The sequence below is a fragment of the Castor canadensis genome, chromosome 1 (genome assembly GCF_047511655.1).
Source record: "Castor canadensis chromosome 1, mCasCan1.hap1v2, whole genome shotgun sequence".
Lineage (NCBI taxonomy): Eukaryota > Metazoa > Chordata > Mammalia > Rodentia > Castoridae > Castor > Castor canadensis.
The window spans coordinates 89,837,400-89,856,147 of record NC_133386.1 but is presented as its reverse complement, the minus strand read 5'-3'; the positions used below and the strand labels follow the sequence as shown (position 1 = coordinate 89,856,147).

At 35.4% G+C, this 18,748-nt stretch overlaps 1 protein-coding gene across 4 annotated transcripts in view; it reads right to left on the bottom strand.

Annotated features, from left to right (window-relative positions):
• The window catches only part of Mei4 (meiotic double-stranded break formation protein 4), a 178,294-nt gene that overhangs the window by 144,315 nt on the left and 15,231 nt on the right, over nucleotides 1–18,748 (bottom strand). For all 4 annotated transcript variants that reach the window (XR_012449834.1, XM_074079562.1, XM_074079556.1 and 1 more), the window contains one exon: nucleotides 10,386–10,631. Coding sequence is in view for 3 of the 4 variants with exons in the window: in XM_074079562.1 (XP_073935663.1) it covers nucleotides 10,386–10,617 (232 nt within the window). In the remaining variant the exon portion in view is untranslated. The remainder of the gene's footprint in view (nucleotides 1–10,385; nucleotides 10,632–18,748) is intronic.

Here is an 18,748-nt window from a genome sequence, read left to right as displayed (position 1 = left end):
TTTATCAAAATTAGGTATCAAGATATGCAAACTGCCATTGATTTGTATGAACTGGGTCAAAGGATAAGGACATTTTGTCAAAAATATTATTTTGTGGAAAGGAATGGACAAATTATACTAAATTCTAGGGAAAAAGATATTTTATCAGACAAAGAGGCAGATGCCTAAATTCTGCACATTCTGCTTTAACTGATAAATTAGAAAATTCTAAATACTATAAAAAGCATGTAGAAGGATCAGAAACATCATTTCAACTTTCACCAGTTACATTTTTAGCAACTGATGTCTGTCAAAGTAATATAAAATGTCAACATATTATATGTATAACAATTTACAAGGAAAACTTACCTTGCCTCATGAAAATAATTTAGGTCACTTCATATTTACAAGCAGTAAGAGATGATAATTTAAATAAAGTCCAGAAACATCTTTGAAAAACTACTATGTTCATGATCTCACTAACTCTAGCACCACAGGAGAACACAAAAACAATTTATTTTTTGTTCTTCATGTGACTTATTAATTTAAAAAGTAATAAGGAATTTATAGAGCTAGGCTTTGAAAACACAAAAGCCTGATTTCTGTTGACATGATCTTTTTCTTGTACATTTTAAAACCCCAAAATTGGCACATATACTATGAATGCATTAAAGATACATAAACAGTATTCCTCTCCAACTCAGAAAAATGGGACAGACTAAAAACTAAGGAAAGAATCACACATTTATTTTCAAATTAATTGATGATGTAAAACAATGGATGTGTTCACTGGCTGAGAGCATCTCACACCACCTCAAGGTCTCTTTACAGCACATACCTCCCCAGAGCAGAGGCATTGCCCCATGTTTTTAATTATCAACCAATGCCAGAAAATGCTAACAAGCAATTTAAATTTAAAAATTCATGTAAACAGTATTTCCCAAACAGGAGATTCAAGTAAAAAGACCACCATTTTCCTGCAGTACAATAAAATGTAGTAACTCCCTTTCTTATGATACGCACTGCCCCACAAATCACAGAAGAGCAATGAAGTGGGTCACATAAAAACTATATCCCTCTACAAAGGTTCATTCCCAAGCATTTATCTTCTCTGATGATTGTGTGCCCCTGTTACTGGTACGTGTGCTTTTGTGCATATTCTATTTAGGAATTCACTTAAAATTCATTTCAATATTACCTACTTAGCTTTCAGAATGACCTGGAATATAACACAAGTATATCATTTATATTTCCACATGAAACTTATTTATAAGTAAATCTGTTTTGTCTTATTGCCTACATTCACTTATTTCTTTTTAGGTTATTTTGTATACTTTTAAAATTATTAGACAATTGTATAATTTCATTAGAATTTAAGGTTTTTCTACTGACTTTCTATTATGCAGAATACTGAATTTCCTTCTAATGAAAATGCAGCTCTTAACAAAATGCCTTTAAAATTTCTTGAAACAGATATGAGAAAGAAGATGTTTTTCCCAGGGGAAAAGAAAGGATATCTTATACACATACACACATTGCATACTAGAAAATATGGCATATCTTTAGAATCCTTTAACAGTGGGATTCTTATTATGGAGGAAGGAAGTAAGGAGGGAGCAAGAGAAGGGAGAAAAGTAAGAAAGAGAAAAGAGAAGTTCAAACTACAACAAGAAACAATACCCAATCCTTGGATTCTTACCATGTCCGTATACATATATATTTCACTAAATAATACCAAAGATAGTTTCTAGGATCATGTTAATGCTTCTAATTTTTTTTTCTTTCATCTTTGTCATTTCATTCTTGCTCTAAATAAACACTTGTTAATTCTGTGATTGTGAATCAAATATTATTAGTTAATATTGAGAAATCTTTCAAGGCTGACTTACAAATCTCAATTTACTGGATACAGATGTTTTGCCTAGGCAATAATTAGGTTTCTATATACTGTTTTTCTGATAAATTTTCTTGTTATTCTCCATAAATATACATTTCATTTTTATTTGTTTAAACCAGTAGCTCTTTAACTTCTATGCTCATCACGATTACGTTGAGGGCCTGTTAACTTACACACTACAGGGCCTCACACACTCAAGTTTCTGATTCAGTTAAGGGTTGGGATCTAACAATTTGCTTTACTAAGAAGTTCCCACTTAAGACTGATGCAGCTGATAGGGAGCACACTTTGAGAACTGCTGGTTTAAGGAAACACCTTAAATTAAAATATTTATGAAGTAACATTAGCTATTATTCTTTTATCTATTAATACCTGGGTCTTTTATTATCTCTACATGTATCTTTACCCAAGAACACAAATGATTAATTGTAACAACATGATCCTTAGCTGTAATATAATTCATCTTAACACTAGCAGAAACTGAGTCTCCTTTGTATAATAGAAGGTGAATGACTTTACGGGATTTCCTAAAGAAAGACATTGTTGTACAATATTGCAGGAACCCACTCCATTTATTATTACTTAGTTAACCTTAGATGAATTACTTAACACTGCTTTCCTCATTTCTTTGTCTATGATCAAGGCAAGAAGTAGGGATAACTTCTCAGACAAGATTTGAAGCAGGAGAGAAAGGAATACAAAAACAAAACTCCAAAAATAGTTCTTTAAAAAAGGGAACAGCAGATTTATAAATAAGGATCACTGAGGGAGGAACAGAAAAAAGTGAACTTCAAAGGATAACTCCATGATGAAGTACCAGAAATGAACTCAGCAAAAATGCAAACAAAAGTACACCTCCTTCTACCTTCACAAGAGTATCAAGAAAGGAACACAGGCCCCTTCCTGAGATGTCGAGCCAGGATTTCCCCTTGTACTCACACACCAGGCCACCTATGATTCCTTTGTCACCCTTGTTCTTCTGTATCTTCTATCTTTCTCTCAGCTAATTCCTTCCAATCAAAGTACTAGCATGCTGTTCCTCTACTTGCCCCCTCTCCAACTACCATCCTTTTTGGGGAAAAAAAAAAAAAAAAGTCTTTTCAAATCCACAGACCTTGTTAGTCAAATGGTAGTGCTTAGACCAGCAGCATCAATATCACCTGAAAGCTTGTGAAAAATTCAGAATCTTAGGCCTCCACCATTTTCCATGTGTATCTGATTTCCTTCTTGCTTTGACAATGAGATTTAGAGTATTCTATGCATTTTCCAGACTGATCTACTTGGATTTTATTCACTGCATATTGAATTTATTTTAAGAAGTCAATTTCAGGATATCTAAGACCCAAACATTAAATACAGAATCCTTATGGTATATTTAGATTTTTAATATACTCTTAAATTTCAAAACCAGATAAAACAGAAGGGCAATGAGGAAAAAACACCAGACTAAGACTACCAAAAACTAAAAATAATCCTAAATATAAGAACAATATTAAAATTTGCTATAGGCCTGGAGGTCTAGCTCAGTGATGAAGCATGTGCTTAGCATGTATGGAGACCTGAGTCCAGTCCCCTGTACCAAAAAACAGTAAGTAATTAAGTATTAATGCTATACCATGACAAATTTACTCAACAAATATTCCTCAACTATGCCTCCACAACAGGCACTGTGTTAACCATAGCAATACAGTTACAATTCCCTCAAAATGGAGTTTAGGTTCCAAAGGGAAAACAGATTGCTTAAACAATTATAGTTTAATTCACATATTCTTTGAAAAGTACAGAATATTGCAAGGACCCACAGCAGGATGATCTAGTCTACAGGTTGTTAGAGAAGGCAGGGGATATTAAAACTCATCAGAAAAAGAGAATACTGTGTAATCAGAAAAAAAGAAAGGGAAGAACATGTCCTACAGAGAGAAACAATATGTGTGAACAATATGGAGCTGAGCAAGAACAAGAGGAAGTCAATTAAGTGGAAGAAATGTAGTATATCAAAGTGCAGAATGTGAAGGGACACAGAATTAAGAGATTGGGATGGACATGTAAGTAATCAAGAAATTCTGAAGAAGTATATAGTTCAGTTTAAGGCTTTTGGACTTCACCCTAAAGTAAGTGACAAGACTCACTCAGTACTGGGAACAAATAGGACTAGGAAGAGCCAAGGCTAAGGTCATGCACTTCAATTAGGATAAATTAAGCTAGACAAAAATAAAGATGTGTAGGCTAGTTGGGATAAATTAGGCAAAACCATTCCTACCAGTAATGGGGACATCCAACAAGATTTCCTAGAGTGGCTCATGCCTATTATCCTAACTACTCAGGAGGAAGAGATCAGGAGGACTACAATTCGAAGCCACCTGGGTAAATAGTTAGTAGACCCTATCTCAATAATACCCAACGCTGAAAAAACAAACGAAAAAAAAAACAGGCTGGCAGTGGCTCAAATGGTAGAGTGCCTACCTAGCAAGCCTGAGGACCTGAGTTCAAAACTGCAACACTGCCTAAAAAAAGACTTCCTAGAACACAGCTTCTGAAAAGAAGATGGTTATATGGATAAATGGTTAAGAAAATGTGATACACACACACACAGGAGTTTTACTCAGCCACTGAGAAGAATTAAATTATGCTGTCTGCTGCAAAGTATATGGAACTAAAGATCATCATATTAAGTGAAATAAGCCAGTCCCACAAAGACAAGTATGATATGTTTTCTTTCATCTGTAGACACTAGTGGAAAACAAGACACAATATAACACAAGAAATGTCTTAAAAGTAGAAGGGGGATTACTATGGAGGTGTAAGAAGAAGAGAAAATGGGGAGGAGGGAGAATAACAAAGAGTAAAAGAAGGGGTAAATATGACCAAAGTATACTACATACATGTATGGAAATATCATGATGAAACCCCTTACTATGTACAATTTAATATATGCAATAAAAAAGATGGTTACATCAATCAATGAGATTTATAGTCCTCCACCAGGAAAACAGGATAAATAAAAGTTCCTAATGAGAATGATGCATGTTGTGTCATCCCCTATACCTAAGACCAACCTCCCAAGTTCTGCCGCTTCCTTTAGAACAGTCCCTGTGCCAATATTGCTTGTATCTTCTAAGTCCTTACCTCCTCTATCACCATTCTTACAGAGACAGACCCTGTTTTGATCATCAAGGAATTTACGTTTCTAAATTACCTTACCACTGTTAAAACTATTTGATATTCTGAGTCCCTTTTAACCTTAATTTTAATTTCTTTGTATGCTGAGGGTCTCTAAATCAGATTAATTCAACTTTATGTAAAGAGAAAAACATGTCTAATGTATAATTGTAAATTTTCTTTAAATTATTGTTGTAAGAAGAGATCTTTTCTATCAAAGTATTTGTTACCCTCTTAGAGTACTTAAAAATTCCTGAGGTTGCCATCTTAGGTGACTTGCATGTTTAAATGGATTCTTCTTCTGGATTCCTGTACAACTCCATTGCCCACCAAGCTGTAACCCATCCCCCAAGCCTTTTAGCCAAGAGAGGGAGACTGTGAACCTCTGACCCAGACAAATCCCAGGTGAGGGGCAGGTACAACTGAGTCAGGGATATAAGGAGGAGCCACTGTCACCCATTTGCTTAGCAGGAGTGAGCACACGCTTGCACCCTCCTGATCAACAGAAATTGCCTGGTCAAGATTTTCTGTCTCTTGTGTGTCTGTTTTCGGCACCAGAGGGTTATTAATTCCAACACTGTAAAGCCTTTCATTAGAATCTCTTAAATTAGGGATACATTCTTTGATGTTTATGTATGTTCTCCATGTATGTTTTAAAGCAGCCACATTTTTAGGCAAATTTCCATAATTATTACATTTGACAATTTTTATTATGAGAGCTTTGGTGAAAAGTGAGAAGGGAATGCTTATGCTTCCATTTTTTGTGCTCTTTCATCATGCATAAAACAGTAAATATCCCAGTTAATAAATGCCAAGTTCCTCAGTGGTGTTATTTACAATGTTTCCCCCCAAAGTGGTCTGGCAAAGGATGCAAAGGATGAGAAGAACAAAGACATGGCACCAAGTTTGGGTGGGATGCAACCAGGAAAATGACAATCAGTAGACTAGGAAAATGGCGATTAGGATAATCACAAGCTCCACCCTGGGTCTGGAAGGATACACACAGGGCTGCCATGATACTCAGCTTCCATTTTGTCCCTTTATTGCCACCAGACCTGCTGAAAACATTTTCCTAATTCTAAACTTATACGAGATGAGAATCAGTAACTGGGAAGGTAATGGAGCATTAAGGATTTAATCCTTGGAGTATAACACAGGAAAAAGAGTAGGGAAATAAATTTTTAAAATGTCAGCCAGATACGCTGGGAATCTCCCAAAGCCATCTAGCTGGGTTAATTATCACCCAAGACACAAAACCTAGAAAAGCTAAGTTAAATCACAACTAACTGTAGTACTCTGCATACTGCAGCCCACTACTTCTCAAGTGTCCTGTACTCAGTGAACATTCACTAAGTAGGCATGTGACTCACTAAATTAATTTGGTTTGATTTTCACTTACCTTATTTTCACTCTAGCCAACAGCTTACTTATCCAGTAGCCTATCATTTCTGAAGACTTTAAGTACTTAATATTGTAAGGGAAAAAGCACATCCCTGACATTTCACTTATCTACTTCCCTCCTATGAATGCCAAATTAGTGTGAACATACAATAGAGATTCCCCATCTCCCCCCCATCAATAGACAGACCCCCCACATTTTAATTCTAACTCTATCACTGAAGTTCTACAAAATTTTTCCTGTCATTCTCTCCCCTCCAATGACTAGCCTGCAGTTAGGATAAGGATAGACAATAATGTCTTCTTGGCATTATGCTTTGAGTCTCCGTCATCTACTGTGCCAATATCGTGAGGACATCTTCAACAATAAAATAAAAATGGAGCATAATTCTAAAATCAAGTTCTTTGTGCAGTGCAGTCCATTAACAAATATAATAAAGTATATTCCTTGTTGAGAAGTTACAGAAAAATAAATCAGAATAAAGAAATAGCTAAGCTCCTAATATGCTGTATTAAACCATATCATATTTTCTTATTGGTTTATTTTGCCATTTCAGCTCTGCTTTATTTATTCTGGATTGTTTGGTTGCTTCAATACATAGTTGATGTTGTAAATTATGTTCTCTAGCCTCTCAATCTGTCAAGAAGCATTCAATTCAACAAATATTGAGAGCCTGCTGTCTCCAAACACTCAAGAACACACAAAGTAACCCTGAAAAGTCTGGAAAGAAACACTTAATAATAGGATGCATCTACAATATAGTTGCAATTTTCAAGAATGAAGTTTTCTTGGAGCAAGGCATAACAGTCTTCCAAGTTATACATCTTTAAGTAACTACTAATGTTCTTCTTTATTTTCCTATTAATCTGATTCCCATTCTCTTACATTTCTGTCTCCCTTTTAACAGTTAATTCATTTATCTGACTCTATCCACTTATTTCTCATTTTTGAAGTTTAAACTAACTGGTGGAAAAAGTTTATTTGCAAACATCTGCACTGCAACATTTTATCTGCAATCCTGCTGTGAGTAAACTGATTTTAATTGTAAGATTTTTGAAAATTTCTCTCACAGGTAATATAAGTGAAAGTATACAGTAAATACAAGTTATCACTTAGGCTTTTACATTTATTAAGCACATTCCTGCTACAAAAAAGCAATTCACACAGAGTATCAGTGTTATAAATAGATGTTGAATGGTAAACAATAGTTTCGACAGCCAAAGTTTAAGGTTTTTACATTTGTGCAATTACATGAATTCTATAGCTGCACAGAAATAATAAAGAAAAATTCATTACACTTGATATTCTTTGATGGAGAGAGCTCATTACCATGAAGGACTCTAGAGAAAAAAAACAATGTGACTATAAATTATGTAACACTATTAGTATGGGCTGTCTTAATCCATTCTCTGTTTCTATAACTAATAACAGAGTTATAAAGAATAAAGGTTAATTTAACTTACAGTTCTATAGACCTAAGACCAAATTGCTACCCCTGGTGACAACCTTCTTACTGGGATTCTCTACAGAATCCAGAGTCCCAAAGGAAAGCAGAGTATCACATGAGAACAGGGGGACATACCACAGATAGACTCACACTGGTTTTTTATAACAGACAAACTTTCAATAAAATCTATTACTTGATCAATTCATTAATCCAAATCTAATCAACTCTTAAAAGTCCTACCTGGTCCCACATCTTAATACTTCATAATAAGGATTAAATTTTAATGTAAGTTTTGGTAAGAATATTCAAGTAATAGCATTGGCTTTGGTGAACTCTTTTAAAAAAGGTCTCCCTACCTCCAATCACTGCTATATCCCAAACAACCTCTATGCTCTATATCCATTCAACAAATATTTATTGAGCACCTTCTAACATGTAAGGCTTTAGATGGAAAAGTGTAGTGAAAAACAAAGTCCCTTCCTCAGTGAACTTAGAACACAGTTTAAGAGGTAAGACAACAAACAAGTAAATAAATAAAAATCCATGTGGAGGGGGGAATTGCCTAAGGAATAACTAGTGTGTGTGTGGAGGGGGGGTGAAATGTACTTAGAGTAGTCAGGGAAGACCTAATTGAGTCGGTGACATTTGGAACAAGATCTGTAGGAAGAGAAGGCTAGCCACAAAAATATCAAAAAGGACAGCAGAAATCCACAAGAAAAAGCCTTCAATGTCTAAAAGGAAGGCCATGATGTCTAGAGCCTAGTCTATAACAGGGAGCTCCTGGTGAATGAGGTGACATGTTCCAGTTTGCTCAGGTTTGTATCTGTTGTCCCAGTGTAATTATTATTAGAGCCTCCTTTGTTCTTATAAGGGTCCTAGTGAAGACCATAATTATACAGTCAACTTAGCAATAAATGATAGAGTAAAATATTTCTAAGGCTGATACTGAAGGACCCCTCTAAGCCTGTTCCCAACTCACCACTCTTCCTTTCTCCCCATTACATCCTTGTCTTATAAGTGTTCTGGTCACGCTGAAATGCATTGTTTGCAGGGTTCTGAATGGAATATATATTCTCCATCCCTGTGCCTTTGCTCATGCTCTTGCTTCTTGCCAGATGTTCTGCTACCATTTCACTAAGAAGCAAACAGATCCTGGAGGAACAGACCTCAGAAATCTTCCCAGAAATTGGTCAGAATGAATTGCTTCTTCTGCATTTGTCAATCTTTCTATTATAACACCTACCACAACTGGGTCAGTTACAGGTTGTTTTCCCTACAGAAGAGTAGGTACTTAATGCTGAGAACAGAACTGGCTCTTAGGTTTTTAAGTCTTTGTCACCCACTGCATGCCTGGTCAAGAGTTGATACTTAAAATATGATTGTTCTCAGAATTATCTGATATGAAAGCGAAGTAAAACACACAAAAGTAATAAAGTTGAAGAATGAGATTTTATTTTTTTTATTATTCATATGTGCATACAAGGCTTGGGTCATTTCTCCCCCCTGCCCCCACCCCCTCCCTTACCACCCACTCCACCCTCTCCCTCTCCCCCCCACCCCCTCAATACCCAGCAGAAACTATTTTGCCCTTATTTCTAATTTTGTTGTAGAGAGAGTATAAGCAATAATAGAAAGGAACAAGGGTTTTTGCTGGTTGAGATAAGGATAGCTATACAGGGAGTTGACTCACATTAATTTCCTGTGCGTGTGTGTTACCTTCTAGGTTAATTCTTTTTGATCTAACCTTTTCTCTAGTTCCTGGTCCCCTTTTCCTATTGGCCTCAGTTGCTTTTAAGGTATCTGCTTTAGTTTCTCTGCGTTAAGGGCAACAAATGCTAGCTAATTTTTTTAGGTGTCTTATCTATCCTCACCCCTCCCTTGTGTGCTCTCACTTTTATCATGTGCTCAAAGTCCAATCCCATTGTTGTGTTTGCCCTTGATCTACAGGTTGTTTTCCCTACTAGAAGAGTAGGTACTTAATGCTGAGAACAGAACCGGCTCTTAGGTTTTTAAGTCTTTGTCACCCACTGCATGCCTGGTCAAGAGTTGATACTTAAAATATGATTGTTCTCAGAATTATCTGATATGAAATCGAAGTAAAATACACACTAAAGTAATAAAGTTGAAGAATGAGATTTTAAAATGAGTTTTTCTAGTAAGCTTAGAGCATTACTGCCTCTCAGTGGTAGAGCACTTGCCTATCATGTACAAGACCCTGAGTTCAATCCCACCACCACACTATACATAAAAAAAAACAACTTTCATATCTAAACAACTTTCATTCTCTTAACTTCATCCCAAAGCCTTTTATTAGGAAGTGGCAATAAACTTTTAGTGATTAACTAGAAGTTAAAAAACAAAACAAAACATGTTTTTAGAGTAATAAGAAGTCTGATTTTCAAGAAAACTAAACAATTTCATGTTTTGCTAATACATTTCTAAATAAGTATGCAGCTGAAATAAAATGAGTGATGTATTACCAGAAAGTGATTTCATGTACTCACCATTCTTAAAGGATTCTGCACAAATCCTACTCAGAAGAAGTTTTTGATGTAACTGCAGTACTTCAGCTTCCAAGGCTGCCACTTTGGACCTCTGCTTGGACTCCTGCTCAGATACCAGTGTAGCCAGGTACTCTGTATATTCTCTGCTGCTTTTCTCTGCTGGTTTTGAGCGGATAATTGCCAAGGCCAGGGCCAGCTTTGAGGTTCTGAAATACCATGTTTGAACATCCATCCTGGCTTTTGTTCCTGTCATTTAATAATTTTAAAAAAAGTTACAGAAATTCCTTTTAACTTTTGCAGTACATTTCATTTGAGCAAAGTTGATTTTGCAGAGTAACACTACTTAGTAACTCTATAATACAACTTGGTGCCAAGTAATAAAACTTTTCTCAGGAGTTAAAAAAACAGTATGAAAAATACACAGAAGACCAATGTATATAAATGCATATTAAAACATATTGCTTATATTATTTTAGGTATTAACACATAATTTAGAGATGATTTAAAGTTTAATAGAGGATATGCATAGAGGATGCACAAATACTACATTTTATATAAAAGACTTGAGCACAACAGATTTTTATATTTGAGAGGGTCCTGGAACCAATTCCTCCAACATACAGGGACAACTGTGCAATGTTCTAGAAAACATAGGGCTTTTGATTGCCATACCTATCCTACTAACACAATTTCAAATTTTCAACCTACATTTTACTATATTTCCTTTAACTTCTCTATCCTTCTACTACAGTTGGATCACACTCAAACAAATACACTGCTCAAGAGCATTCCAATTCACATCTTTGATCATAAATTACCTCTAAATGTGATGCCCTGAATCTCTTAGAGATGCCAAAGCCCCGTCTGTGTACCTTTCAAACAACTCATCCGCCACCATGTAAAACCTTCTCATATTTATTCCCAACCAACCACAACCATGTGCTATCTGTCTGATAGCCTCAAATTTAGTGTTAAAAATTATAAAATAACAGGCAGCCTAATAATGTTGTATTACAACTGCAATAAATAAAAAAAGGTGTATAACATGTCCATCAGTATTTTTATGCACTGAAAACTGGAATTAACAATGGTGACTGTATGAATGATTATGTGTAGTCATTTAAAATTAGATTTTAATTGGAGATGTTTCATTAGGATGGGAAAGTGTTACTGATGTGTTGAGTGAAAAAAATGAGGATATGAAAGTATATATACAATAGGACTCCATTTATATAAAAAATAGAAAATTACAAAATGTAAATAGAATTTATCTCTAACTGTACAATTGTTGATTTGATCTTGTCTTCATTTCTCTATATTTTCCTAATTTTAAGCAATGAACATGTATCAAGTCATAATAAAAAATTATAAAGAAAATAGATTTCCAAAATCAATGTTCAGAGTCATTTTTAAATCTTTCAGGGCTATTAAATGTACAAAAGTACATACTAGTAAGATGGACATATTAATTGGAATTATAATAGCTCCACTTATTTTAGTTTTCACAGCAACCATTCCACTGGCTGGCTCATTCTCCATCTGTCCTGTCAGGGATGGGAGCAGTGGACTCCGACATATGTTACTCTCAGAGAAGCACTCTGCACAAAGACCACAGACACATGGATGACTGTCCCTTGAGAAGTGGGCTTGCTCACATGTATAACGGTGCTGACACCCTCCCCTCCAGAATTTTTTTAACCTATTTAGAAGCATTTCAGTTAGAAAAGAATCTCACATTCAATTATGAATAGTGGAAATCTAGGCTAAAAAGGAAAATCAGAAAAACAGTTTATTAGCACAAGAGGAAAAAGTTCACTGGTTAACAAATATACAGCAAATTCCCTGCTATCTCACAGAGATATTTCATTAAGTGATTTAAGTATATTGATTAAATGTTCTGATTTTAAGTTATTGTATGAGATTTGTTAATGGTCTTAAAACCATTCATAAAAAAATTAGTATCATTCATAAAAAAAAAAAAAATCAAGTTAAAAAGTCTTTGTAGCCAGGCACCAGTGGCTCAATCCTATAATCCTAGCTACTCAGGAGGCAGACATCAGGAGGACTGCAGTTCGAAGCAAGCCCAGGCAAATAGTTCACGAGACCCTATCTCAAAAAAACCTTCACAAAAATAGGGCTGGTGGAGTGGCTCAAGGTGAAGGCCCAGAGCTCAAGCCCCAGTACCACCACCAAAAAAAAAAAAAAAAGTCTTTGTGAATTGTTAACTATCTTAGGGTCACTCATCTATGCATTAATTAGAATTGTATCACAAATGAGCAAAAATGATTGCTAACAGGGATGTTTGGCACAGGCTTGTAGGGTATAGATCACAATGAAAACACACACAGAACTATAAGTTACAACCACACAGAACCAGGCTTTTTAAACTGTTTCTGGTGTGTGTGCATTTATAAATATTTACCTTCTTAATTTTAGGACAGCATTCCTATCCTCAAATTGCCATCTACAAGATAAAGACAACTGTATTTCCCCTAAAATCTCATAGAAGAAAATATGACCTTCTGTGGCATTATAAGAGATATGTACTTGTGCTTTGTCCTTGGTTTGGGACACAAAGCTCCTACATCCCTCAGTTTCCTGAGTGTTCAAATGAACTGGCAGATCTCTAGATAGCTTCAGAATGGTGGCAGCTTAGCAGAAATAGCAAACCACAATTAGAAGCTTGGAATTTTCATTCCCACCAAGTTCTCCCCTCAACCTCTGGAGAGGAAAGGACTGAAGACAGATAATAATAGACCAGACCATGTCTTGACCTCAAAAAAAACAAAAAAAATCCTTGACAATGAAGTTTGTAAAGCTTCCAAGCTGGTGAATACATCAAGATATGGGGCGTGTAATTTACCGTGAAAGTGGGTAGAACCTCTGCACACACTACCCCACAGGATGCCCTAAGCATCTCTTCCATTTGGCCATTTTTGGGGTGTATACTTTACTACAAACTGGTAATAAGTAGAGGGCTCTCCTGACTTATGTGGGTTTTCTAGCAAACTATCAAACTTGACTCATAGGTTGTGGAACCTCAGATTTTGTAACCAAAAAGAACAGAGGATAGGTAATGGCAAGGCCCCGTGCATGTACCATGCTCTTACTATCCGCTCTGTCCCCAATATCATCAACTGTGATTGGCTCACAGTAGATAGTCTACTAAGTACTTGCACGAGTGAGTGAATAAAAGAATACACCAACACAGATCATGCAACCTCAGGGCTGCTTAGACAGCTCCTAACTCCGGCTGCATCAGAAAGCCTGTTTCAATTTCATACTAGGAAGAATGGCATGGAGGGACAATGGGTTCTGAAGGAAATTTAATTAGTCAACCTAAAGATCATTCTGTCTCTTTTCACTCAGTGATACAACCTTTCTTATTTCAATGAGTCAACTTCTTCCAAACTTACGCATTCTATATATACCCTTAAACTTGCACCAAGATAATTTCTTGAATAAGAAAAATACAAGAGAGAACACTTAGTTCAAAATACAGTTTTAGATCAGAGGTAAGCTATAGGGAAGAACAATTTTATGACATGTAAGTCCTGCAATAAGTACTTGTCTTGCCAGTAAAGCCAGGAACTGAAGGACATTGGTGGAGCATTCCTGAAATCACTGAGATGAATATAAGACAAAATATAAGTATAGGAGGAAGAACCTGTGTACAGTTATAGGGAGATTGGTATTTATCAAGTACCAGTCTGGGGGTGCAGCAGAGTACTGGCAATGCCAGAACAGTAATTATTACACGTATTTTGAGATAATTAGTTTCAGTAAAGTTTGAACACGGGTCTAACATGTAATTTTTGGATTAAATCCAGCTGACAAATTCCCTAATTACTGTTATAGCTGCCACACATACTGTACTGTGCAGTGCTCAGTGGATTAACAACGTGAAATTTTACATAAAAGACTCAGGAGTTACTCAAGATTTCAAATCTCTCTAATTATTAAGGGAAGGAGGGGGATTTTAAAAGCCATTTAAGCAAGGAGAGTTTATGCATGACAGGTGGATTATAAAGATAAATCGATACTGGCTATATTTCTATTCTATTTTATTCCCATCAAAACAGGCCAGCAATCACCTTTTCTTGTTAAAAAAAAAAAAAGAGGTAAGTAGTCATAAACTACTAAGTGCCAATAGAGTCTCATCACTATATTTTATTGCCCCACCCACCTCATTGCTTATTTGTTTTTTCATAAGAAAAACTTTCTCTATATTCTGGCAGAATTTTGTATCACACACATTTGTAAGTTGTCAAAAGTATACTAATTTGAATGAAGAGTCATATATACATGCATAATCAGTAATCATGTTCCACCACATAAATACACAAAAGGAAAAGGGAGAAGACAGTTACTATTAGTATGTGGTTTTAAAAAATACTGTGGAAAAATGCTGGGCACTGGTGGCTCACGCCTGTAATCCTACCTACTCAGGACGCAGAGATGAGGAGGATCATGGTTTGAAGACCTCCCAGACAAATAGTTCAAGAGCCTCTATCTCAAAAATACCTAATACAAAAAGGGCTGGTGGAATGGCTCAAGGAATGAGTTCAAGCCTGGCACCACAAAAAAAAAAAAAAGACTACTACTACTTTGGAAGAATGATCAAATGTTCCCAGGCCACACTGTTATTTCATACATAATCCTTATCACAAAGACAAACATACTGTCCGCAAGTCATATAAAAAATTGATGAACTACATAACTCAAAACCATAAACTAAACAATTCTGTATCAAGAGGCTACATTCTAGACCTGGAAAAAGTTCTGTCATAAAAGGAAGATGTCTATAGAATATATAGACAAAAACCAAAGAAACAATCATAAGAGATAACTGAGAGAGGTTTTGCTAATCCTACAGGACAGAGAAGCAGCTGGCTTCTGAAATTAGCCAAGCCAGAGCCTGAGCTTCAAAGGAAACTGAAAACAAAAGATGATGAGAAATGGTTCAATATAAGATATAAATGGCCCTATCAAAAGAATTCCTATTTTGTAAAGAACACATTATGAAAGACAGTCTTTTCCAACTACTATTAAGTAATACCTATTTATATGTCGCTTCTGTATATATTGAAGATACAAACTCAAGAAAGCACAAGCAACCCCACAGAAAAAAATTTTTAAGGCTCATTTGCATCTCTGAAAATGTGTTCTACTCCTTTTTCACTCATGTAAACCTCACCAAAGAGACTACAAACTGTAGAAAGCAAACTGACAATGCTTCATGGCTTCTTGGGCTTCATTTTCTAAGTAAAACCAACACTTTAATTTTCTACTTGAATTTGCATCTTTACAAAGCAAACTACATTAGCATTCTACTTTTACTAGTCTGAAACAGGTAACATAACAGGGAAAGACTATCTCACAATTATTGAACACCTTGAGTCTATAGAGTCTACACATCCTTTGGCACATGATGTCCTTTGACTTGCCCCTCAATCCACACTAGAGAACAAACACACAGAAGCAATATAGCTCTCGTCACTAGGATTGGTCTTCATACTTCATTCCCCAACTGTTTGCTACTGTCTGCTATTTGCAGGCTGATCATTCAGCCTGCAACTGTGGCTGTGTATCCTGTGAAAATCAGAAAAGTGACAGCCTCAACTCACTTTCACATGCAGACATTGCTTTTCTCCAACAAGAAACCATAGACAGCATCCCTGCTATCTACCCCCTGCCCCACTGATTACTATCCCAGCCCCTAAACAGCTAAGGAATACCAAATGAAACTGCAGTACACTCCCAAAATAAAGTGACCTCGAGAGCAGCAAAAGATAGCATATAAGTCCATGGATACCAGAGGAGGGCAGCCAGAGTAGGAATTGGACCAGTGAAGGAACTTAAGGAGGATATACACAAATTCACATCATATGTGAGGATTTTAACACACTTCTAATTTACAGAAAAGTAAAGCTAGAATAATGATGGATTTAAAACAGCACAACTGGCCTTCTTGATGGCATTTATAAAACACAGCACCTTATAAATGCAGAATGCACGCATATTCATTTGTAGCTCACATGGGTCATTCAAAGTGATGAATCCTATGCTGTGACAAAATAATTCTCAATAAATTTCAAAAAATTAAAATTTTAAATGATGTTTTCTAACAACAAAAAAAATCAGTAATGCCTATGAAATTTCAGAAATATTTGGAAAGTAAACAAAATTTCTAAATAAAAGTGGTAACAAAAATTATAAATATTATTAGAAGATGCTTCAAATAACAAAAACATGATATATCATAATTAGAAGAAAAAAGTTAAAATAGTTTGCAAAAGAAAATCGATAGCTTTAAATGCTCATTCTACAAAAAGTTTAAACTCACTGACCAAATTCCCATCTTAGAAAATTAGAAAAAGCATAGTAAATTAAAACCAGAGAACACAGAAGAAAGGATATCATAGAGATAAAACCAGAAAACAATAAATAGGAAACAAGAAATGAAAACACTAAAGTTATTTTTAACAGATCAGACTGATAAATAATAAAACTGAGTAGCCCTCCATCTATTAGAGGAACCTAGATCTAAAATGATGAAGATTATGGTGATAATTACAGTGGAACATGAATGTAAATGGGGGACTGTGGGGGGGTAGGGATCAGCAGGAGGAAGGAGAGAGAAAGAAAAGGATACTGAGGGGTGAAAAGGATTTGTCTGCTACACATATATGCATATGAAGACAGCATAATAAAACATACAAAACAATGTTTCAAAAGGAGGAGGTGAGAGAATAGGAATGGAAATGTAAAGGAGGGAGTGAATTGTTTCAAAATACACTGTACCTATGTATGGAATTATCACATACATTACTAATGTATGCTAATTCAAAAATAAAATAAAAATTTTAAATTATCCAAAAAAAAGAAACTGGGTTGAAAACAAACAAACAAACAAACAAAAAATCACCACTTTCATACAAAAATCCCAAAACCCCTTAAACATAAACAAGGCCTATCAAGGTACATTCCTAAAGTTCTCATCACTACCTAAATATTAAAAAATACACTATGTAGTGGCAAAAATCTAACAGCATTTAAAGCATAAACCAAAGTCCACCTCTTCCAGGAAGACTTCCCTGATCATTTCAGCCCATACTGATTTTCCTTTCCCTTAACTCAGCTGGAGTACTCATCACCTGAAACACTGATTCTGGATTCCTGGTCCATCATTATCAGTTTTTATCTTTTCCTTCCAGTAGGATTAAGTACCTTGGTTTTTCATTTTTCATTCCTTTACCAACACCTCCAAGAAGGCTTGAATACAATGTGAATATATCCTCAATTTGATTGGCTAGTAGAAGAACTAAGCTATAGAATTCAGAGAAAGATGTCTTCCAGGGTGAATCCAGCCCTTCCCTTTGCCAATTGAATGACTCACAGTAATCTCTACATCTCTCTTTATCCATAAAACAAAAACTTTGCTAGCAACAATATCACAGGATTATCCTAAAGGCTAAAATAAATCATAATAAAAAAGCATTATGACAAGTAATAAACATATAGTAGAATTTTTCTCATCAGTACTAGTACTAGTACTATTACAGCTATGCTATTATAATACTTTTTATTTGGAGCGGAGAGATAAGTCTTAAGACTTTCTTGGATCACATAATTATTCACTTTTTGCTTTCTTTCCCTTTATTCATTTATTCATTACTAGGCCACTGTCCCACCTGATACTAACAGTGAGTTTGAATCCATAATGTAACTCTTGTGGTAACTAGAAAAACAATTAGGTCTACACCCAAGTGTTCACTTCCCAAGTCATACTTAACAAGTTTCAGTCATGATTGTTGTTACTAACTAAAGTTTCTGCTGGGTATTGAGGGGGTGGGGGGAGAGGGAGGGGGTGGAGTGGGTGGTAAGGGAGGGGGTGGGGGCAGGGGGAAGAAATGAACCAAGCCTTGTATGCACATATGAATAATAAAAGAAAAAATAAATAAATAAAATAAAGTTTGTCCTGACCTTAAATCAATGATGTCCCCCATAAAATAATTTAAATTCCAATATATTTTGTTAAATCATAAAAATATTTTATACATCTACCATAAATACAGATTATCCTTATATCCCCACTTCCTATTTAAAACAGAATGCAAATAAACCATTCATTGGACATTTTATACCAAACATACACACGATGCTTTGGTATGTAGCAACGTTAAATTTATAGCATTCTTCTGTAAGCACCCCTACTGACTGAAAAACATTTTAGAGCATAATAAAAATAAGTTTAAATAGGCAGCCATGGGATTTTTCAGGCACTCTGACCAAACATGATTCTGCAGATTTAAATTCAGAACAGTCTAACATAGCACTAACTGCTAACAGATTAGTTGATC